General features: G+C 39.3%; 2 protein-coding genes across 2 annotated transcripts in view; both read right to left on the bottom strand.

Moving 5' to 3' along the window:
* Positions 1-18,828, bottom strand: part of LOC115660476 (suppressor of tumorigenicity 14 protein-like) — a 31,809-nt gene extending 12,981 nt beyond the window's left edge. Inside the window, exons 1-13 of the mRNA XM_030581950.1 lie at positions 18,674-18,828; positions 18,315-18,483; positions 17,560-17,684; positions 16,470-16,537; positions 15,127-15,323; positions 14,991-15,029; positions 12,581-12,800; positions 9,705-9,847; positions 7,090-7,187; positions 4,709-4,821; positions 3,580-3,713; positions 1,904-2,008; positions 1,432-1,539 (exon numbers count right to left, since the gene is read on the bottom strand). Coding sequence (XP_030437810.1) covers positions 1,432-1,539; positions 1,904-2,008; positions 3,580-3,713; positions 4,709-4,821; positions 7,090-7,187; positions 9,705-9,847; positions 12,581-12,800; positions 14,991-15,029; positions 15,127-15,323; positions 16,470-16,537; positions 17,560-17,684; positions 18,315-18,483; positions 18,674-18,757 — 1,603 coding nt within the window. The 5' untranslated portion in view covers positions 18,758-18,828. The remainder of the gene's footprint in view (positions 1-1,431; positions 1,540-1,903; positions 2,009-3,579; positions 3,714-4,708; positions 4,822-7,089; positions 7,188-9,704; positions 9,848-12,580; positions 12,801-14,990; positions 15,030-15,126; positions 15,324-16,469; positions 16,538-17,559; positions 17,685-18,314; positions 18,484-18,673) is intronic.
* TMPRSS7 (transmembrane serine protease 7) overlaps positions 1-23,977 on the bottom strand; it is a 91,696-nt gene that overhangs the window by 14,374 nt on the left and 53,345 nt on the right. The window contains exons 17-28 of the mRNA XM_030548553.1: positions 18,315-18,483; positions 17,560-17,684; positions 16,470-16,537; positions 15,127-15,323; positions 14,991-15,029; positions 12,581-12,800; positions 9,705-9,847; positions 7,090-7,187; positions 4,709-4,821; positions 3,580-3,713; positions 1,904-2,008; positions 1,432-1,539 (exon numbers count right to left, since the gene is read on the bottom strand). Coding sequence (XP_030404413.1) covers positions 1,432-1,539; positions 1,904-2,008; positions 3,580-3,713; positions 4,709-4,821; positions 7,090-7,187; positions 9,705-9,847; positions 12,581-12,800; positions 14,991-15,029; positions 15,127-15,323; positions 16,470-16,537; positions 17,560-17,684; positions 18,315-18,483 — 1,519 coding nt within the window. The remainder of the gene's footprint in view (positions 1-1,431; positions 1,540-1,903; positions 2,009-3,579; positions 3,714-4,708; positions 4,822-7,089; positions 7,188-9,704; positions 9,848-12,580; positions 12,801-14,990; positions 15,030-15,126; positions 15,324-16,469; positions 16,538-17,559; positions 17,685-18,314; positions 18,484-23,977) is intronic.

Below are 23,977 nucleotides of genomic sequence, written 5' to 3' on the forward strand. Positions count from 1 at the left end.
TACCTTGACAATATTGGAGCCATAGCCGTATGTGGGATGACCACTTATATCAGCTAAGAGGGGTTCTGGTTCCAGACAGGAGGCCAGCCTCAGAGCTAATCCTGCCAAATGTAAGTTGGCCATGACAGAAGTGTCTTATTTAGGGTATCAGTTGGGAGGAGGCCTTGAGACGCTGGTGCTAGATAAAGTCCACGTGTTAAATTTGTGCCCCACATATTGGCTTAGAAGACAGATATGCTGCTTCCTCAGTCTGGAAGGATATTATTACTGGTTCCTCTCCACCTCTGCCTTGATTGCAGCTCCCCTGAATGATCTACTAAAAGGCAGACACACCCAAAAGGTCTGGTGAGACTACTGATGAGATGAAGCTTTCAATGGTCTGAAGGCATGGCTGGGCTAGGTGCCTATCGTTGCCAATGCAGACTTCTCCCAGTAGTAGTTCATTCACTGGAGGCCAGCGTGGGAGTGACGCTCTCCCAGGTCTTTGAAAGAGCACCCAATCCAATATTTAAGCAGAAAGGTGTTCTCCAGGATGAGAACATATTCTGACTATCAAGTGAACTGTTGATTCCCTGAGGTATTACCTGACCTGCTGGTAGTTCATTTTCCCTAGTCACAGAGCATGCATCCTTGTGATGGCTACATTCTATAAAGGACTCAACCTCCCAGATTATGCAAATACACCTCTACTTCGATATAACGCTGTCCTCGGGAGCCAAAAAATCTTACCGTGTTATAGGTGAAACCGCGTTATATCGAACTCGCTTTGATCCGCCAGAGTGTGCAGCCTCGCCCTTCACCCCAAGCACTGCTTTACCATGTTATATCTGAATTCACATTATATCAGGGTAGAGATGAACTATTTTTACCCCTGTAGCTTGGGACAGGGGACAACACTCAAGCAAGAATTTTTTTTTTTTTTGACAGCAAAGATATTAACTTAGTTTCAGTATCCTCTTCAGAACCTCAAACTCTCCTGCACTTTTGCAAGGAACATTCTGGCACTGAGAGCCATGCATATGATGGTAAATCACTCTTTTCCAATCGCTGACACATTTGATTCTCCAACAGTCTTTATTCCCACATGCATAAAATACGATCACTCTTTCCTGTTCCTTCATCAAGTTCATTTTACCCTCATTGGTATCCAAAAACCATTCAGTTCACCCAGTCAATCTAAGGTTCAGTTGTTATGTAACATAATGGAGAGCATGAAGTGTGATCAACACATGCTAATATTTTCAACAGCATAACATGATGCATGCGTATGAAAGTTCTAATTATCCTCACACCACACATATATACAATGCAGGCTATTCCAAATATTTATCAGATAATCAAAAAAAAAACACTTTAGACAGTAAGGAAATTAATATACCCCTATCCCCTGACTCCTCACCACTATCCTACACTACCTTTCAACACACTTACGGCAATCATTTTCATCACTATCCTCTCCGCAACTGTCGTCCCCTTTGCATGTCTTTGAATGGTGTTTACACTTTCCATCGCCACAGTTAGACTCCTCTGGACTACAGCCTGAAGAAGAGAGATCTATAAATATCATGGCACTTCCCAGTCACAGCGTCAGTCATCCAAGGATCTGAAAACACTCAAGAACACAATACTCTGAAGTAGGCTAAGATTATCTGCTCCATGATTTTAGTCCTTTTACAGGAAGCTCTGGAATAAATATGTAAAACATTATTAACTGTTTCTTGGAAGGTCTGGTTCTTATGCAATATGTATTTTATTTTTGGTAGGTTCAGGGTTATATGGCATTATTGAAGAGTATTATTTCAAGTATTATTCTGATTGCACTTTTTAGAAAAAGAAGTGTTTTACAGCCCTCCAAGTGCCTTTCTGAAGGACTGTTTATCAACCAGAAATTGAATAAACTTACCACAGTCTAATTCATCACTGCCATCTGAGCAGTCTTTCCATCCATCACATTGGTTGTTTAAAGGAATGCATGTTCTGTCTGTACATTTAAATTGTCTAGGACATGCTAGAAGAAAAAAAAGATAGAAGTAATGAAAGTGGTGTCATAGACCAAATATGCTAGTAACACTAGTGACCTTGCATAATAGCTGGAGCACATCAGCCTCTAAATTCTTAGGGACAAGTTTTAATACTGTTTACCTGCAAATTTGCTGTCTGAGTCTGGTCAAGTCAGCAGAGACCCTTTTCCCCTCACCCCTGGACCAGACAGGCAGTATCAGCAATCAATCAGGTTGAAGGACAACTCCCTATTCATGCCACAATTACTATGAGTTAGAGTGTGAAACTGTAGCCTGATTTAGGGTGTACTAATAATATTAATTTGGATAATATGGGAATTTCAATTTACTTATTGTATTTAATTAATATTTTTAATATCATTAATATTAAGTAGTATGGGTTTTAGGCTCACCAATATGTTTGATCAGAAGATAAAAGTTCTTGTCCAGAATCAGGCTCCACAGAATTTACAAAAGACCCTTGGGGGTATGACAGAAAGCTCACACTGAGAAAAATATAGCCTTAAAGACTTATTAAAATCAATAATAGTAAGTAAATGGTAAAATAATCAGAGTTACAAAGTTACAATTGCATTACTGCTATTCCAAAGATACATATGATCATATAGTATTATATGCAACAAAGCCTTGGTTAATATACTCACACCCTTCCTTGATAACCTGATGGTAAGAGACACAGGAACAGCCTTGCGCTTCAGATTTCTCAATTCTTGAGTGAGGGATGCAGTGCTTAAAGAATGTAATGCTAAGAACTAACTTAGAGTTTACTTGACTAACTAAAACTTAAAATCAAAACCTAATAAACAAAGAATAAAATTTAGGGAAACTGAGCTTAGCCTAGTTCCCCTGAAACTTAAAGTTTAAGAAGAACAAATATAGCCTACTAATAGTAGTAGTCATCGTAGACAGAATAGATAGAGAGAGTGGAGGAAGTAAGTGAGAATAGAGTAAAGTGAGAATGGAGCATTCTACTGAGGTATGTCACCTCTTCTATAAGGCAAGTGCTGGAAATCCTTCCTCTTATGCCCAAATTTCATTCCTCACCCACAGACATGTTAGGTTACACTTACCTCATAGGCTAGTACGTATGTGCGTATTGATGACAGGTATGTACACACATCAGTCTCTTGTGGTGTACTTGTTAAGTCTGTGGGTACAACACTGAGAAAAACCCTATGCCATTCTCCATAGTCTACTGGTCTAGGTAAAGTTCTTAGACATAGGTGTGGGTACTTACCTATTTAGGCATAGGATAAACAAGATAAAGGTCCACTTTACTTTCTGGGTAAAAGGGCCCAATATAGATATGCTAACTTTGCTTTAGCTTAACATACAGGTTTTTGGCCTGTAGGTCTCTTGCATTACAGTCAAACTTACTTTAATATAAATTTATAAACCTCTTACAATAAACCAAATACTTAAACTTATAAGAAAAGTTATATCACACACACACACACACACACACACAAGCAAGCAGATTAGTCCTATAGGCTACAAAACATAGGTCTATGAAGCAAGGTTTCCCCCAAAGTTGTAACATGCACTTGTATCCACTTACGGTCCGTGTGACTGAAAGCTTTATATTCAATATAAAACCCTCTGTGTGTGACCAGTTCATCTGAATGGAAATTAATTGCAACTGAATAGCCATATTCCTTGTTTCTTCTGCTTTCAGCAATAGTTTTACAATATCTGTCAAGTATAGAACAGAATAATTATAGCTCCAATCTACGTTCACCAGGTCTTAACAGTTTTTATATGTATTACTTTACTGTATCTTGCCAACTCATTGGCCATCTTGCCAACTAATACCCTATTATTACATATACAAAACAACTAACATTTAAAGATGATATGGTTTGGATACGCCTTTACATTAAACAAAGCTTATCTTTGGAGGTTTAAAACACAGTGTAGGTAATTTATTTTTTTCCAAACTATTTTGCATGTAATGAATGCCCTGGTTCTCACTGAGACTAGAAGCCTACAGTTCTAAAAATATAGCCAGAAGGTCAATATTGCAACCACATCCTCTCCCTTTGGAAACGTAAGAAAGCTTGTTTAAAGATTTTCTGTTCAGTTTGCAAACCTAGCATTTTCACTTCCTAGACATGGATCCTCACAATCCAACATTGCAGTTGCCACCTTGGATTTTCTCCTTCTGAAGGACGAGTGACTGGCGACCTCTAATTTTGTTTTCAATAACCAAGGCAAAGAGCAGTCATTAAAGAGAAATTGGAAACAGAAAACAAAGTTTTAAAATGGCAAAGGATCTCACTCCCTAGAAAAGCTAGTTCACGATGGTAGCAAGGAATTCACACCTCCAGCAAAACAGTGCAAGATCCTGCATTAAACATCTCTTGGACCACCAACCTTTGTAATGAAATGAACAGATTAAGTATTTTTTATTTATGTGAAATAGGCATGAGGCTTTTATGACCATTGGTGACTACTATTTGACCTGTTTGCTGCTTAGCCATAATTAGGAAGAATACGACCATTGAAAGCCTGAATAAAGATGTCACAATGTCTGCATACACAAAGTTTTATGTTTCTGCACTGGAAGTAGCTAGAGAAATCCAAGATTTTGATACAGAATGTTTTATAGAATGGCAAGTTGTGTCCTCTCTGAATATCACTTATTAATGTCCATGTCAAATAAAATAGTGAGTGGTGTTTTAACTCACCTAACTCCATCAATTTCTAACCAGTCCTTATCACATTTATTGGACCCTGGAGACTTCTCTTGAATTTGTATGACAAGGATTTTTAGCGACAATTTATATCCAGGTAGGGGTGCCTACAATCAAAGTGTTAAAAAAAAAATAAAAACCAAACCAAACCAAGGAGTTGATACATTGTTATATTACCTCAAAATCAAGTGAACAGGCATTAATAAATCACATTCCCATCATCAGATTATAAAAGAGAATGCCACTTCGACCTACTCCCAGCAATAGGTAAGAAAGATATGTAATAAAAAGGAGATTTCCTAAGGCACAAATTGCAGTTAAGCACCCAACTCCTTGCGCTTCTAGCTCCCTGATAGACCAAACTGCCATTTGTGTCTTTGAAATCTTCCTCCTAAACCCTTACGGTTAACAGTACTGATGCATAAATAGGGCCCTATTAAATTAAGGGCCCATTTTGGTCAATTTCACAGCCATAGGTTTTTTTTAAAAAGTCAATTTCACAGTTTCAGATATTTACATCTGAAATTTCACAGTGTAATAACCATGGGAGTCCCAACCCAAGAGAGGGTTGTGAGGTATCACAAGGCTATTGTAGGAGGACTGTGCTATTGCCACCCTTATTCTGTGCTGCTGCTGACAGAGGCGCTGCCTTCAGAGCTGGGCAGCATGCAATGCAGAACGAGGGTCACCTGGTATTGTGGGGGAGGTCATCACTTTTGGGGGGGGGCAGAGCCAGCATTTTTGTGGGGCGACAGTCCAGGGCCCTGTTGTCAGGGTGTGTGTGCGCGTATGTGTGCCCGCGTGCTGTGGTTCCCCCAACAAACACTGCCAGCCCAAGGCTCCTTTAACCACGAAGCCCTGGATCTGGAGCTGGGGAGGAGCAAGGATGGGGCAAGGGTGCAGGAACCTTTGTAGAAGTGGGGAGTCACCAGTGTTGGAACCAAGGAGGGCCAGGAGCCACGCCTCTCCCTCCTCCACCAAACTGCAAGCCTTGCATAGGCTCAGAGAGGCACTGGCAGGGGCTGCGTGCCTGACTGAGACTTGCAGTTTGGGGAGGCAATATTGCCCCATCTCCCCCAAACTATGTCCATGTTAAAAGGGGGGGGCATGTCCCTGAGTTCTGGCACTGTTGGCTAGGGACACTCCAGCCAGGGGCTCCTACCATGTGCTGGACTCCAGCTGCTAATCCAGCCAGGTCAGACCCACCTCTCCCGGCTGCAAGCAGCTCTGCAGTTGCCCCCTGTAATGATCCCTGGGGAATGACCTGTACAGTGACCTGGTTGGACAGCGAAGGGGGCAGGAAGTGGGATGGAGGTGTGGAGCATCTCACAGCTGGGGCAGGTTTCTGGAGATGGGTCTGATCCTGCCCCAGGAGCAGCCTCTGAGTACAAAAGGAAGCCCCATCTCTCCCCAGCCCTGCCAGGACTAGCAGCCAGAGCCTGGAGCATGGTAAGATCCCCAGCTGAGGCACCCCCAGCCCTTCCCCTCCCTGGCATATTTCACAGGGGAGACCAGATTTCATGGTCCATGATTATAGTGTTATACTGTCAAGTGTTAATGGCTGCCAGCAAGCAGAAGTCTGATCTACAGACAGTTGCAGGCCTTTATGTAATGATAGCCAGAAATAATAGTAAGCCACTGCCCAAGGCAAGGGGTTGCATGGCAAAGCCTATTAGAAGCTAAGGCCAGTGAACTGAAAAGTTTCCCTGAGACTGATTGCAAACATAGGGGCAAAGGCATTGATTGACATAGATAGCCACACATTGCTGTAACCACAGGCAGAAAGCTACGAGAAAGCCATCAGGTGGTGGGAGAAGCAGTAGTTTACCTAGTCCTGAGAGGGAGACAAGAGGCAGCGCTTCGTTTACGAACATCTTTTGGAAAAGCAGACTTAGATTTCTGAACAAGAAAGCTACCTCCTGTTTGTACCTACTGTGTTCAAGTAAACAGGACTGTGTGCATCCTTTGTGAAGGAAACAGGATTGCACCAAATACATGACTTGCATCATCCATTTCTCTTCCTAGTGGAAATGATCCAGCAAGGCCTCAATTAGCTACTAACCGCTTATGCCAAGAGGGTAATAATAGGATCTGCTAAGTTAGAACAGACTAATAGGCTCACTAGTCCAGTATTTTGTAGCTAGCACAGGCTAATTTGTCATCTCCTGTCCCACTTGTAGAGGTACCTAAAGCATAGTTTACAGCACAGATGAAAACATGCAATCAGCCACCATATTTATGCACAATGATTGCTAGCAGGGTTCTTAGCCTGGATTCACTTATTCCATCCACAACGGAAGGCATGTTCTCCCATTTTTACTTCTGATACATAAAATGAAAACTTAATGAAATCACTACTATTTGCACAGACTTACTCTGAGTAGCCAGCTGCAGTCAATATTCGGTGGATAGTAGCTTGGATAATAAGGGGAGCTCACTGTCCCATTCCAAGAGATGTAATGCCCACCACAGACTGGAAGAGAAAAATACCAATAAATCTACATAGTTACATAAATGGCACTTCAGAGGAGTATTTAATTCACTCTCTGTTCCTTCTCTAGATACAGACTAGAGATAGGAGAATGGACCATGACACTTGCCATCTCACTTTGTCCTATGTTCCCAGAGAATAACTACTATACGTTGCCATCATTCTAGGATTTCCGATCACATCTCCTATTCCTAGACATAATTACAACAATTAACTTTCAAATGAGAGCAATAGATGAATCCAAGTGCTGTCCTCCAGTATTAGCTAAGTACGGTATATTAGATATCCATGATAAGTGTAACCAAATATACTTTGCTTCGTATTACCAAGTACTTGCTGAATATTCATTTTATTGTTTCATATTAGATACGATAGTCTTGTATCTTCAAGTGTTGTGTATATGCATCTACCCCAGCAGCAGAAGCCTTTCAGTGGCAGATGAAGTGAACATTTCCTCCCTCTCATACCTACCACACTGCCTCATCCCTTCCCTTCTCCTGCTATGTACAGTGGTTCAAAGTTTTGCTCTCTTGTCTTCAGCAGGTTTACACAAGTACTGAACAGAAGTCAGAATAGTATACAAACTTGCATGCTTTGGGAGGCCCTTAGAACCAGAGGTGCAACACAAATGAGAGATTATACTAATGTATTATTAAAACAAGGCAAAATTCCTCACTCTGTACCACAAATGTAAGTCTGCAATAATGCTACTGAATTCAATGACTGACACTGGTGTCAAACTGGTTTAAGTAAAAGTAGACTCAGACCCCTGGCTTCGCTAAGTTCCAATATGGTTGAATACTCGTGCATAGCAAATATTGCTACTGCTTCATCCTTCTTTCCAAGAATAATATTTCTGTAGTTATACCCCAAGACATGCTTTTCTCATTTCAGTAGGGAGGCCACCCATTGATTTACTTCGTGAAGATAATAGAGCTTTTTTGACAAATTAAACAGAAGGTATATTTTAATAGTAATGAGAAAGACTCTTACATGAAATTTTTTGCTACTACTATAGCAGACGACATTCAAAGGTTTTATTCCTTTCTAGTTCCATCTGTAGGCTATATGATCTCTCCGCCTCTCCCCCACACCGCATAGAAGGAGTAACAAGGAAAGATCAATCCACCCATCAGCAAAGACAAATTGTATTCAAATAAAAAAAAGAGATGCTGTTCAACATAACATTCATTTGCAACTGCACTATGGAGGAAAGAGCAAACATTCTATACGAAGAGGATACAAGAATGGAAAATCTCGCATTGCACTCTTTGTAAATGCAGTGGCCTGAAAGGAGGCATTCACATAAACACACCACACCTGTGAATGTACCTCAACATTGATCTGCAGAAACAACCTCTCTGAATGGTCGTTGACCTCTCTGAGGAGCTTGCCATAGAATGAAGATGGCATTTTCATGATGTTAACACTGAACCATTAAAAAGTGGATGGAGATCTTCAATTAATTTCATGTAAGCCAGTTTGTGTATCTTTAAGAGTTGTACTGCATTTGAACTGGTGACTGAAAAGCGCCACTTTCTGCTGGCAATACTTGTAATCATACAGTCCCTGCCCCCTAATTCTTATTGATTGTTTTCTTGAAGAAATATAGCAGTGTGTGAATTAAGAAATCAAGAGTAATTGCATTTATCTGTTATATTTAAAATTGCATTCATTTTCATGGCAAAATTTGAGTGTCTAGTAATTTTGGGTGCCCAACTTGGGCAATCTTGAAGGGGTCTGATTTTTCAAAAGGCAGGTGCTGCTGAGCATTTACTTAAAGTAAGACTACTGCGGGTATTAAGTTGGGCATGCAAAAACCAATGTACTCAAAATTACCTGTCACCTTTGAAAATGTAGCTTTTTAGGGGCTATTCCCTATAATTTATTCCATAGGGACAAAACGCGTTGGCCATTAATTCTGTCCATTAATATTTATGAACCCTTATTTATCAGAAAAAGGGGGAAAGATTCTGTAATGGCAAGCCAGTAAATAATTATTGGTATTAGTTTCATTTCAGAAGTGTCTGCAGCAAAATGCAGGTGACTCAAATCATGGCAACTCAAAGTATTCCACTGTAGCCAGACAGAATTGCAAGCTTAACCCAACCACTCTCTACCAGTGTGCCTCATACTGGAGCTGGCAGGAGCTCCAAGATTGTATAGCAGCCTTGTGCTTTACTGAGATTGCCAACGTGCTCTCTTGGGAGTAGTATATGTGAAGAGTAAACATGAAATTTAGTGAGTTAGAGCTGGGGGCAAATGCAACGATTAGGAGAGATGGTCTAATAGTAACCAGAGAGGAAGATTAATCCTACCAGATGGAAGGATCTCAATCCCCATCCTCTGTTCAGCTACCTGAAATCATATTCAGGGAGATCAGAATGGAAACTAGTTCTTCCCAGAAACAATAACCTCCAAGAAGTAATATCCTAAATTAGTAGTGGCTAAAAGTCTCAAGTTGCCTACATCAAATACATCATTGATTTGAGTACATACCAACTTTAGGAACAGCTTGGAAGTATGCTTTTAGCATGTTACTCTCTTTTCTTCTGTCCAGCGAGAAGGTGACCAGCATAACATTACTTGATGAAGTTAACCGTATGATAGGAGGACTCCAGGCCCCTGGTACTCCACACCACCTGAAATATAACCAAACTGAATGAGAGAACGTTCTGTATTACCCATCCTTCTCTGAAATCAACTGAATGTACTGGAAGAATGGCAGTCTAAACTTTGACACAACTCCCCTGGACACTTGCTTTTCTTTTATCCCATCAATGAACTGTTTGCCATTTGAGCGCTCAATACATTGACCTGTAGTTTCCCAATCTCAGAGTTCATTTACTCAAACGGAGGGTCTGAGGTAGTTTTAAGATACCTGGTCTCACTGCCAAAAGGATGTTACTAATAGGTACATAGATATTTGTAGTTTTACAAAGCTATCTGATTTGCAATATCATATATCAGACCAGTTAAGCCTGTACATAGTGATAGTACCTAGAAGCCAACTAGGCTGAGACTCCATTGTGTTAGGTGCTGTACAAACAGAGTAAGTGACACTCCTTGCCCCAAAAATCTTGGCATCTGAAAAGTACCATTTAGCCTGGTTTCACATCTCAGAATGACCAATCACCAGAGGTTTTTCAGCAAGACGGAAGAAGCCACTCAACGGGCAATAAGGTAAAAACCTGCCCGTGAGGGAAATTTCTTCTCAACTCCAAGCAATAAATGGTTGGCTGATACCTTGAAGCACCAGGGTCTAATATCCCTCCTAATTTATGCCACCTTCAATAACTGGATAGTCTTAGCCATATGAACATCTGTACTACTTTTAAACCCACAATACATTGGACGTTTTCTTTTACCTGTTTATTAGTAGGTAAGTTATCACTGATTCTAATGGTGTTCCCCATTCTAAGTATAGCAGTTACATGTGCAAACCAATAAGAGATTACCTAATGGTAACAGAAAATATCCACTGCACTAAGCTCTTTGATTCCATGTTATCTTGCGCCTTTGAGTTCCAAAGGTTATTTATTATGTAAGAGAATATTTTTCCCCTTTACATTTTATTGGCTAGTCCCTGGCCCTGTATTATGATACAGGGTAAACAGACGATCCCAACTGACGTTCTATGTACCCTTCATTATTTTATGTACCTCTGGCTACCCAGTGCCCTCTTACTCAACTCTTCTCTGAACTAACAATCCAAATATTTTCCCTCTCATATGTAAGTTTTTCCATGCATCTAGAGTTTGGTCACCTGTTTCTGAGCCTGTTTTATTTGTGCTGTATCTTTCTTTAGATGGGGTCATGAAATTGCATAGTGAGGACATACAACAAAGTCTTCAAATATTTATATGCAATGTGCATTTTTATGGTGTTGCACAGCATCACTTGTACTTTCATGATTAGGTATTTGCAACTGTGTACAGTTCACCATTGTCCTTTATGGGAACTACTCAGAATCATTTATGGCCTCCCAGTTGAATCACCCTCTAGAACTGGATACCTACAAACAGAGAATAGCATGAATAAGCTGAATACTAAGGACAGTTAATGGAGATTGCCCTTTAGCTCATGGGATAGAACCAGTGGGTTTTGGAGTTCAAAGTGGGGAGGTCTATTCGCCATCCTGCATGTGTACATCTGCATTTGTTTCTAATATGACCTAAGGCATCAAGTACACAGAAAGGGATGGTCACCTGAAGCATCTCAAACTTCTCTTCCTCTGGGATTCCGGATCATACACAAGTTGAAGTCTTGGAAGACTGCAAGGCATCAAAGTCAAAGGGAACTCTGGGTACAGCACTCATAATAAATGATTATCTATTCTCAACCATGGACAGTGGACATGGGTCCATAGATTCCACTGGACCTGTCCACAGCATTGGACAGAGTTATCCACTAGTTGTGTTTGACCACTCTAAAGAACTTTGGAGGGCACGCGGAAATACACATTCAGTCAGAGAACAAATGTGACAGATGACTAGTACCCAATAGAGACAGCAAAACAAGCACACACACAAAAAAAGTATTTCCTGCACTTGATTTGTACATTGCAGATAAACTCTCTCCAGTCCCACTATCTTTCCTGTGTATGTATTTAATTCTCTCAGTGCATCAGCTCCTATTTTTGAGACTCCTGTTGGCAAAGATGAGTGCACAGGTGAGTTCAGTGTACTTTGTACGAGATAGATATATGTAATTGAAATAAAAATGTCCTATCTGACATGAAACTTTCACTGATAACATCACAAGCCTCTTGATACGAACATGAATTGAATCCAAGCCAACACATTTCTTCTTTGCTTTCTAAATAGTTGAATTACTGCTTGTAAATCACGATGGGTTGACAGCCCTTGAAATTGATCTCTACCCATAGAACGCATACAGCATGGACAGTAGCAACACTGAGTTCTCCGCAGTGCTCTCCCTGTGTGTCTCAGTGCTCATTTGGAGGGAATGAGGGACGACTACTAGGCAATGAATCAGCCAGTGTCTGCCCTTTTCAGTCCCTGGCCTCCTTGCAGAGTGCATAGACAGAGGTGAATATGAGAGCTAAATATTGGCAGATTACTTATGAATCCAGATACCTCTTTGATAGGAACTGCAACAAGACTACCTACTTATTTCAGGTAGGTTACCAAAGAGACATCACATGATATTGAGTTCTGGTCACTGCTAAACCAGGCTGGATCTTGAACTAGCCTTCGAAAGGTTGTATGTTTCATTACCAAATCTCTTGAGCCATGCAAGTCTTCTTTTTAACAAAAATAAAAATATGTTCATGAGTGTTCTGGTAGGTGATACATATAAGATTTGATGTGTGTTTTGCCAGAGAAAAAAGTAGCTTTCCTTTATGATCATACCTTGTAATGATCTTGTTCTGAAGAGGAAGAAGAAAATCATATGCAGATAATCTGTGTGATGCACAGCTCCCTGGAGTGACACCATGCAGAGTAAGGACTACAAGTTTCACAATATAGTTAGAAGGAACACGCAGCCTCCACTGATAAAAAGATTTCTTGGGATTCATCAAAGTTAAAGTCCTGTTGTTACCTGGCTTTGCATACAGGTCGAAGGATACTGCTATACAAAAGACAAACTAGATCAGTGTCTGAAAAATATAGACAAAAGGGTAAATAAGAAATTAATTGGGGAAATCTTTGTCCAGATCCTAGTGAGCAGTTGCCCACATCTCTAAAAGACCACCCCAGCTGGCATTCTTGTCAGTCAGTCTCAGCAGAGAGGACAAGGACTGAATATACACTGAAGCCATGCTGTGATACATTCTCATACCTAGAGCGGCCCACTTTGGGACAAAGCTGATGCGCTGTGGTATGGTAAGGGGAGCTCTGTGTATCCGAACTGTGAATCCAGCATCTTTCACAAATGCTAATTGCAATGCTAGAGTTAATTCAGATCAAAGCTGCACTCATTGCTTTTACCATTAGCAAGTGCAAATTAGGCCACAATCAGTTCTAACCAACTAAACAATTATAATGGCAACCAAAGTGCACCCAAAAGATGAAACCCTCAAAATCAGGGCTTTTTTCAGAACTCAAATCACTTTGTATGTGACCCCCCCCCAAAAAAAAAAAACAACTCACCACACAAAACCTAACACAGCAAAACTGATCTCACTGTAAGGCTGAAAGCACATGCGCCTTAGTTTTAGCCCCAAGTGAATTGTTTTAGTCATTTCCTTCAGTCAACTGGGGCTTATGTTTCAGCATGGGGTTAATTGGTTCAGAAGAGATACTCTGCCATCATCTAAATCTCTTTCAGGTATGAGTTTCCAGACACAGAAGTGCTTCTCAGACAAGAGACCCATCAGTTACAGATCTGTGTCCCATTGCTCCCTCTTGTCTCATACCTTTTCTTTGACTTTGCCTGCACTCTTCTCTTTCTTTGAAAACCTTCAGATTACTGCTGGTGCATTGTTAATTTATGGCTGTACCTTGACTCCACCAAGAAGGAAACTCTAGCCACACCGACATCTGCAATGTTTGATTAATGCAAGTCTATGTCCCCCCATCCCTGTCATCAACCCAACATATACAGAGGCTGCTGCAACCTGCCTTCTCACATATACTGGCTCCCCATTCATTTCACATTCTTCCCAGAACTCCACCGGCTTCCCATTCATCTCACATTCCATTAGCCCGACAAGCCACTCTCTTCAACTCTTGCCATATCATTTGAAATCTCAGCTGAAAAAACATACCTCCTCCCTTGCCTATGCCTCTTCATTTCTCTCCCTCTACTATTCCGGACACTATAAAACACTTGGGGATACCATTGGTATAGAAAACAACATACAAAAGGATCACTAACTATAACTGCCAAAATTTTCTAAACTGGCTGTCTAGAGTCGAGTTCTTCATTATATAGTTAGGCAACTATAGAAGTGGTTTGATTTTTAGGTACTGAGCAGCTCCAACTCCCAGTACAAGTCATTGGGAGCTGCTGGTTCCCTTTGACATTTACACCTTTGTATTTGGGTTGCTAAATATGGCTATAAAAGCTGAACATGCAACAAAGTTCTGACCAGCAATTATAAAGAATTCTCTTTCACTCAGTCTATTACAGTGTACTCCTGTTTATCCAAAACCCTATTATCTGTACCTCTGCATTATCCGAATCCCTTCTATGGCCCACAGCATGAGATACTTGTCCTCTGTAGCCTGCATCTTATGCTGGGGTGCAAGGAAGGGATTTGGATAACACAAAGATTCAGATAATAAGGCAGAGCCATCCCTCCCATTTCCCCTCCCCTGGCTAGGGCTGTGAGAAAAATCCACCCCTAGTTGTTGGGGAGGCCACCCTGCTGCTGAACAGCTCCTGCCACAGTGCAGGAAGTCCTCTGTAGCCCTGCTGTCACAGGAGTGAATAAAGCAGACAGAGCAGAGACCCCGGCCAGGACTGCAATAAGGAGGAGGAAGAGGAAGACCCCTCATGTGGGGGAGGCCACTCTGCTGCTGAATGGCTCCTGCACTCTCGATTATCTGAACTCTCATCTGTCCAAATAAAATCCACGTCTCCCATGCTATTCGGACTATCAGGAATATACTGTATTTAATGTATAAATTCTTCAGTTCTACTTCTTTCTTAGTACAGAGCTTACTGTAATGGGACCCGATTCTCACTCGGCCCTTAGACATTACCAGAATAAATATAATTAATAATTATTATTATTGTGGTGCTGCCACCATTCTATTGTTAAAGAAAACCTAGTCTTGCAAGTAGTAAAGTTGTGTATTTAAGAATAGTAATTACCTGACTTCAGTGTCACATCATAGTCTGAAGAATCTGAAACTTAAATTAAAAAAAGGAACATCTGTCAGCTATGTGAGCAAAACACAACCTGAAGGAGTTTTTAAGACTTTTTTTTTTAAATGATATAGGTTGTTACCAAAAAGCTCCATTGTTAAGAGATCAAAATCCTCTTCCACGGGAAAGGATTCAGCAGAAGAATTAGTAGTCTGAAGTGTATGTTTACGGATTATTTTCTTATGTTTTAGTGAGGTTAGTTTTTTGAAAGAGTGCACTATCTCTTGCGGTGCCCAGAATTTATTCCAGTAGTAAGCTCGGAGACTATCTTCTCCTTCGCTGTTGGGGGAAACACTATATTATAAATGAATTTCAGTTGTCATTTTCAGTTTGATTTTGATTAGTTCTGTAGTCTCAGCTAGCATCCGTCAATATTAACTTTCTGCACAACTGTTTTACTACTGCTGTATATAGAGGTACAAAGCCCTCTTCTTGCAAAGTTACACTTTTCCTATAGACTAGATGGACAGAAGTTGGATACAGGCAGATCCATCACTAAAACAGTTAAGCATGAATGCTGAAAACAATTCTCCTGAGGAGAAATACTTTTAAACTTTTCTATAGAATCCTAATCACTTTTTTATTTTATTTACCATCACATATTAAAGCTCCAGAGCAATTTTTCCTAAGGGCCACCTACCTGGCTTTTTGAAAAACTTTCAGTTGTCTTGTCTGCTACCACTGAAGTCAATGGTAATACTCCTGTAACACTATGAAGTCAAGTTGCATTTTCCTTTTGAAAAATGCCACCACAAAAGTATACCCATATTCTGCCCTGACAGAGAACCACACGGTCCCTTGTTCAAACTATTCGTGTGAAGAGGAAAAAATAGTCTGCATGGGTACATACATGAAGAAACCATGGCTGGATCAACTGATTTATGTGCATATCATGTCTCTTGATCCCTAGACTCCATTCCCAAATGGCCAGTAGCCCAGTCTTTAAAAAAATTACAGATAGAAATGACTGTAGGACCATTCTACTCCATGTGCTGGCTTTCCTGGTAGGTGCTTCTATAGAGTGCCCCAACAGAATGTACACCTGTATATTTTGTTTTAGGATGTCAGAAAAGGTGTTGCATTGGTAGGCATCTTACATAAACAGGTTATTCAAAAAAGAGTGGAAGAGAAAGAAAAATACCTGTTGTAAACTGCTTTGCAAGATCTTAAGTAAGTGGACAGACTTGAAAGCAATCCACAACCAACCAACTTGGATTTTGTCTAATAGTTTTCCTCAGTAACAAAGTATTGAAAGCAAAAACCTTAAGTATTTATCTCATAGCATTTACCCCTTGGTTTTAAGTATGCTACTGTACTTGCCTTTATTTCCTGTATTATAAAATTATACATATCCCTCCGAGGAAAGCCATTAAAAACACAACACAACACACACACTTCATTTAGTACATCTAGAAAAGGACTTACCTAAATGCAGCAACAACAGATTTCAAGTAATATTTCCCTAATGTAGAAGACTCATATAGTTCTGCAAACTGACAGTTAAATAATTAGAAAGCTAAATATAAGAGCAAAAGAAATTGTTAAATTTAATTGTCAGCTTATCAAACTTTTTGAAGTATCATGCCATAAACTCTTCACCAGTAAATTGCATTTTAAAGTGACTACAGAGTATAAAGAGTTTCTTGTCAGGTAGGAATGGTAAGCAATGTACACGTTTCAACTTCCATTTCAGTTTGAACAAAGTTGAAATGAACTCTTCTTTAGCCAAGAAAAAAAGTGGGTGTAAAGAAATATAAAAAATTTCAAAACTAGATGATGTGTTTTAATTATTTAAACTCCGTGACATTTCTGGTTTACAATCCAGTCACGGACAACTCATGTCGGCCATGCACAAAGCAGTTTTGAGACACAAGATTAACTCTGTTGGGAAATACAGGCTAACAGAGGGCGGCTTTGTGCTTAAAGACCTCCGTTAGCATGGACCCAGGAAACAGTATTGATCTCACAAATACAAACTTGTATGAGAAGCGCAAGAAAGCAAGCATTGTTGAGCTGGTGAGGAAAAGGGAACCAAAAAAAAGAGTTTGTGCAACAATTTAAAGTGTAATTCAAAAACCCACACCCAAGCAGCAACAAATGAATACAGTGTATCTAGGCTGAACAAAAAATAAATTCACTTATAGTTCTTTTACAAAAGCTGAATGTTTTCAGCTTTGAACTACCCTTTAAAAAACCCCCACAAATATTGTAACCTTGTTATCTTACACTAAATAGCATTTGGCTAGTTATATTCCTAATACACTATGGTAGTGTAACAGGCTTAATTGCCTCCCATCCACTTGCCCTGTCTTAAAGAGGGCACCTGTCTTAAGTTTTGTAACTTGACACTCTCCCAGACTAATCCTAGATTTTATTACTTGGAAAGAAGTGAACAAGTACCCATGACTCGAACCTCAGCTTTCTACTATACCTTTGTTTAGTTGAAATCCTCTCTTCAAAATTCAAGTGATAAAACGTTTTCAAGTTATAGGCTATGTCACCTGTGAGTACTTACATAGCTCTGGATTGCTTCTGCTTCCATTATAAATTTCTGTGACTTTGGATCAGTGAGGTCACTGGTATAGGTCAAGTTAGGTATTTCTACACTTCCACCAATATAGATAAAGGAGAACGCTGGAGCTACAGAAACAGGATTGTGCATTAGCAAGATTAATAGCCTAGCCTTGCTCCAAACATTCAAAAACCAGATGCTTGTGAAAGAACTGATTTAACCTTGATGTTACTCAACAGAATTATGTGAAAGTAGGGCATGTTAATGAATCAAACTACTGCTATTCAGTGGCTGAGGATAATACTCAATAGAGAATAATACTGTATTTGTAGGGGAGTACAGCACAAGTGTTGGCAGTGTTGGATTTCTACCTATACATTCCATTTGCTAAAAATCTAAGTTTCCAACATTACTGGCTCACAAAGAGAGATTTTTTTATGATTTTAGTCTGGGTTTTTAAATGGGCAAGTTTCTATATGATCCAAATCCCATTGAAAAGATAACTGAATTGCAACGGCATGCAGACGCTAACTCCCTTAACTGCAGCCCTACTGATTATGGAATCTACCAAGTGTCTAAGCACAATCCACACCTTCATGATTCTCTAACTACTGTATAACCACACATAGTTACTGCCTTTGAATTAACATTAACTCATCAGCCTACTTTTTTAAGTTGAACCTGTCCAAATAGGGAATGGATTCAGCGCTTAAATGGGTATTGAAAGATCAGTGGTGTTATTGAGGAATGGCACTTACATAATGAATAGTACAGGACCAACATGAGTACAGTGACTGTTAAGGAAATCAGAGGTAACATTCCTAGAAGCCATCTTCTCCAGAAATGCAAATTCATCTGTTTGAAGAAAGAATGCTGCACATATGAGATTTCTTCTTGAGGAGACTGGAGATGGTGAAGATTAGGACTCTGTTAAAGAAAAACAAGTGGAAAATATCAATAACTCAGACAACAAATCAGGTGTGTTTTCCTTGCCCAATTTATAACTATTGCTTCATTTATGAGCTATTTTCCAAATGTGAACACAGTCAACTACATCCCCAAGAGCAAAACATGTTTATTGTCCTTTGTACAATAAAGCTTAGTTGCAATCTCTTACCTGTCCAGATCCATATTCAGGATCATTGGGAGCTGGTATGCTGTATACCACAGGGATCCGTTTGGAGGGGAAAGTCTGCATCATTATGCTTCAAAGACTTGCTTCTGACAATTCTAAACAACAAAATCCTGAAAGGAACTTGAATAAGGTGCACTTTTTCCTATTGCCTCTCTCATTTCACCTTCAGCATACTGCTTAAAGAGAGAGCCAGTCTGCATTCAGGGTAGGTGGGAAGAAAAAGAGTCATCACTGCTGTAACTCTTTGTTTTCCACACAGGCTCAATAGATCCCTCCAAAGGAAGGAAAGATCAGTTATTCGTCTCCCTTAGAATTACATGAGCTAGAGAAACTTTTAGTTACTTTTCCAAACAGTGTGTACAATAACAAAATTAAATCCAAGCTGATCTAAATGCAGCAGCTTCTACTGAAGAACTGATAGAAAGCCTGGAGATAGTCACAGGAATCTGAGGTGCATCATTTCTGAGGAAACAGACTTCTACAATTCTAAAAAAACAGTAATGTAGTTCCTATGTCACAGAACAGAAATACTAACAATATTTTTCTTAGTGTTCAAGTTTACCTTCTTGGAGTAAATTGCTTTACTACAACTGAAGTGAAATTCTGCACTTCAATAAAGAAAACGTAGGCATAGATGCTGGAACAAGGAGGTGCTGGGGGTGTGACAGCACCCCCTTGCTTAAAGTGGTTTCCATCACATATAGTTGAGTTACAGTTTGTTTCAATGGCTCATGGCACCCTCACTATACAAACTGTTCCAGCACCCCTGAGCGTAGTGGGCTTAAAATATTAAAGGTCCTAGTACTAAAGTCAATTAAGAGAAAAAGTAATGTAGTGATATAGAATGCAGAAAAAATATTCTTGAAAGCAATCTAGTCCCTCTCATGACTCAGAAATGCAAAAAAGAACCACACACCAATGTTTCTCTTTCAAGTCCTCCTCTTCTTTCATACATGGCTCGCTGACTGACTGGTATTTGTCTGATTTAAGTTAGAAAAAACTTAAAGACAGAAGAAATGCATTAGTGAAGAAAGCCTCTTAGATTTCCTTTTTTTTAAATAGTGTCAGCCCTGAAAAAACCTAAACAATACACCTGAAGAAAAATGAATGAGAAGCCTCGTATCTAGTTTATAGTACACAATTTGCTGCAGTCATTACTTAGCCAAAATTTACATGGATTTTAATGACTTTTGCATAAGTATGGTCTATAGGATCAGGCATATAGCTGGTTGAAAGCAAAACAATACTTAACCACCCTACTAAGATCCTTGCATAAAAACTAGTGTATGTGCAAACTAATAAACATGATACTCAATTTAGGGAAACCAAGGCTGGGTAGTACAGTGACTTTCTCAATTCACATAGGGAGCTGGAATAGAAAATGGAGAAGTTTGAATTGTAATCCTTTGTTCCAGCCACTTAAACTTATCCCATTTTAGGTATTTGTAAACTATGAAGATTTGGGTTCTATAGATTAGAGAGGAGTAAATTATAATCCCCTACACTGTAATTTATTAGTTGAATGGAGATTTAAGATTCAGATTTCAAACATGCAAAGGGCAACTAAGTGCCCAAATCCCATTTGGTCCTCTCATAATCTCCCTTTTAGTGCACATGTTTCAGGGAAGTAAGACAAGTTTGACCCTGCAGAAATTGTATTATATCTGCTGGAGTTAATGCATCAGGTAAGAGTTAAATCACAAAGGTATGTGGACATACTATTGTAGCGGGGGCTTCATCAAATAAAGGAGTTCAAATATAGGGTTTGGAGAAGACGAGCAATAATATGCAGGCAATACAGTGCCTTAGAGCTAGCATACCATTTAGTGAGAAAACAAACCTCAAAGCTGCTTGTAATTTAGATATAACCACCATGTCTCAGAGGAGGTATTGCTATTCCACTACACATTTTAAAACGTTGTTTATGAATTGCTTGCTTCTTCAGAGTATATTTAAGAATGATAGGAAAATGTATTGAATTAAGGCTCCTCTTTTGAAAAGCAGCATAGATTTTAACAGCAGTGCACACATTTAAATATGTATTTATTAGAGTTGTTGATTAATCACAGTTAACTCACATGATTAACTCAAAAAAAGTAATTGCGATTAAAAAAATCAATCAATCACAGCTTTAATTGCTCTGTTAAATAATAGAATACCAATTGAAATTTATTACTTATTTTGGATAGTTTTCTACATTTTCATATATATTGTAGTCTGTGTTTGAACTGAAATCAAAGTGTATAAATATTTGCAATGTAAAAATGAGAAAAGAAATAGTATTTTTCAATTCACCTCATACAAGTACTGTAGTGCAATTTTTGTTGTGAAAGTGCAATTTACAAATGTAGGGTTTTTTTACATAACTGCACTCAAAAACAAAACAATGTAAAATTTCAGAGCCTACAAGTCTACTCAGTCCTACTTCTGGTTCTGCCAATCACTAAGACAAACAAGTTTGTTTACATTTACAGGAGATAATGCTACCTGCTTTATTATTTACAATGTCACCTGAAAGTGAGAACAGGTATTTGCATGGCTCTTTTGTAGCGGGCATTTATGTGCCAGATATGCTAAACATGCAAATGTCCTCTCATGCTTCAGCCACTAGTCCAGAGGACATGCTTCCATGCAGATGATGCTCATTAAAAAAATAACGAGTTTATTAAATTTGTAACTAAACTCCTTGGGGGAAAATAGTATGTCCCCTGCTCTGTTTTACCTGCATTCTGCCATATATTTCATGTTATAGCAGTTTTCAGATGATGACCCAGCACATGTTGTTCATATTAATAACACTTTCACTGCAGATTTCACAAAATGTGAAGAAGTTACCAATGTGAGATTTCTAAAGATAGCTACAGCACTTGATCCAAGGTTTAAGAATCTGAAGTGCCTTCCAAAATCTCAGAGGGATGAGGTGTGGAGCATGCTTTCAGAAGTCTTAAAAGAGCAACATTCCGATGCATAAACTACAGAACCTGAACCACAAAAAAGGAAAATGAACCTTCTGCCACTGGCATCTGACTCAGATAATGAAAATGAACATGCATCAGTCCTCACTGCTTTGGATCGTTATCAAGCAGAACCCGTCATCAGCATGGACGCATGTCCCCTAAAATGGTGGTTAAAGCATGAAAGGACATATGAATTTTTAGCGCATCTGGCATGTAAAGATCTTGTGACACTGGCTACAAAAGTGCCATGAGAATGCCTGTTCTCACTTTCAGGTGACATTGTAAACAAGAAGCAGGCACTATTATCTCCTGCAAATGTAAACAAACTTGTTTGTCTGAGCGATTGACCGAACAAGAAGTAGGACTGAGTGAACACTGGAAGGCTGTAAGATTATGCGTTGTTTTATTTTTGAATGCAGTTATTTTTTGTAAATAATTCTATATTTGTAAGTTCAACTTTCATGATAAGAGACTGCACTATAGTACTTGTATTAGGGGGACTGAAAAAAAAACTATATATATATATTTTTTACAGTGCAAATACTTGTAATCAAAAATAAATATAAAGTAAGCACTGTACACTTTGTATTCCATGTTGTAATTGAAATCAATATATTTGAAAATATAGAAAACATCCAAAAATATGTAAATAAATGGTGTTCCATTATTAACAGTGCGATTAATCACAATTAATTTTTTTAATCACTTGACAGCCCTAGTATTTATGTCTTTGCAGGACTAGAACCTTAGATTTCAAGTTGAATGCTGGAATGTTGCAGTTTATCCTCAATGAAATTGCTCAAAATTCAGCCTTTTCAAAAATGGACTCAAATGTTTAACTTTTTTTTTAAATTATTTATTTTACAGTTTTTCCAACAAACTTTAAGTGAAATGTTTTTTTCTGGCAGCTGTCCCAAAAATGTTTCTCCCTCCCCCCATTTTTTCAAGTTTGTGTATTTTCCTTCTATTTTTATATTGCCTGTTTTGATCCATCAGCTTAGTGAAATTTTCCTTTCCCCAACCCAAAGCTAACAAATTTGATTTTAGAAAGTTTCCCCACTTATCAGCTCTTTCCTTCACCCCCCCACTTCAGTCATTTAAAAATATTTTGTGAGAAATTTGGACCATTATGGGAAACAGAATAAACATAGTTTCACATTTGCCACAACATTTATTTTTCATTCTGCAACCAGGTCTAGTAACTATGCCCCATATCAGAACATACAAAATTTGTTTTGCCAAAAACAATAATTATTATTAATAAATAATATACAATTATTATTAAGCACTACAATAGTGTCTAGAGGCCAGGGCTCATTAGTGCTAAGCACTGCACAAATACATAATTCATCACTGATGAAAATATTGGCCTATAGATTAGTATCAAATGTAACCAATCCATATATATATATATATTGGTACAGGCATATTTTGAGATCTAAACCTTCAAACTGTCTTAATTGGTAATATTCACAGTAGTAATCTTTATTTCTTATGATGGTAGTATCATTCTCTAAATAGACAATCTACAAATTAAGTACTGGTGTCAGAATCCAACCTAAAATCAAAATGATGAGCAGTAGATTTTAGCATGTCTAAAATAGTTCTAGGATTTGAGACTTCACCCTCAATATTTTAAACAATTTTTTATTACATGCTACAGCAGCAGTGAAGAGCAGTATCCACTCCTCTGCCCTCCCTGGTGGCAGACGGTACAATATGACAGCTACCCGTCACCATCAGCCCGCGAGTGCTCCTGGCTGGCTGGGGGCACCTGGGGAAAAATAGGAATGATTCCTGGTCATTCCCAGTAGATGGGACAGAACAGCTGGTAACCGTCCTCATCACAGCAACTGGGGGCTGAGCTCCATCAGCCCCCTCCCTTTCCTGTGTGAAGAAAAGATTCTGTACTGCCTGGACTATCATAGCAGTGGGATGCTGGGCTCCTCTCACCTACACCGCTTAATGTCCTGCCTGGACTATCATAGCAGCTGGAGGCTGCCTCCCTCTCATTTTATCTCACTAACAAGTCAGTGTTTCTTATTCCTGCATTCTTTATTACTTCATCACACAAATGGGGGGGGGACACTGCCACAGTAGCCCAGGCAGGTTGGGGGAGGAGGGAAGCAACGGGTGGGGTTGTTGCAGGGGCACCCCCCGTGAAGGGCAAGCAGCTCATCATTTCTGCGGGATCTGACACGGAGCGGCTGCACACTGGTTCTCTGCCTGTGGCACATAATAGTCTAGTCTCCTGTGGGCTGTAATACTTCTGTCTCATTTTGGTTGTTGAGTTAGCGTCTGGGTGGCTGTTGGTGATACACAGGAAGTC

This window comes from Gopherus evgoodei, chromosome 1 (assembly GCF_007399415.2).
Source record: "Gopherus evgoodei ecotype Sinaloan lineage chromosome 1, rGopEvg1_v1.p, whole genome shotgun sequence".
In the NCBI taxonomy this organism is placed as follows: domain Eukaryota; kingdom Metazoa; phylum Chordata; order Testudines; family Testudinidae; genus Gopherus; species Gopherus evgoodei.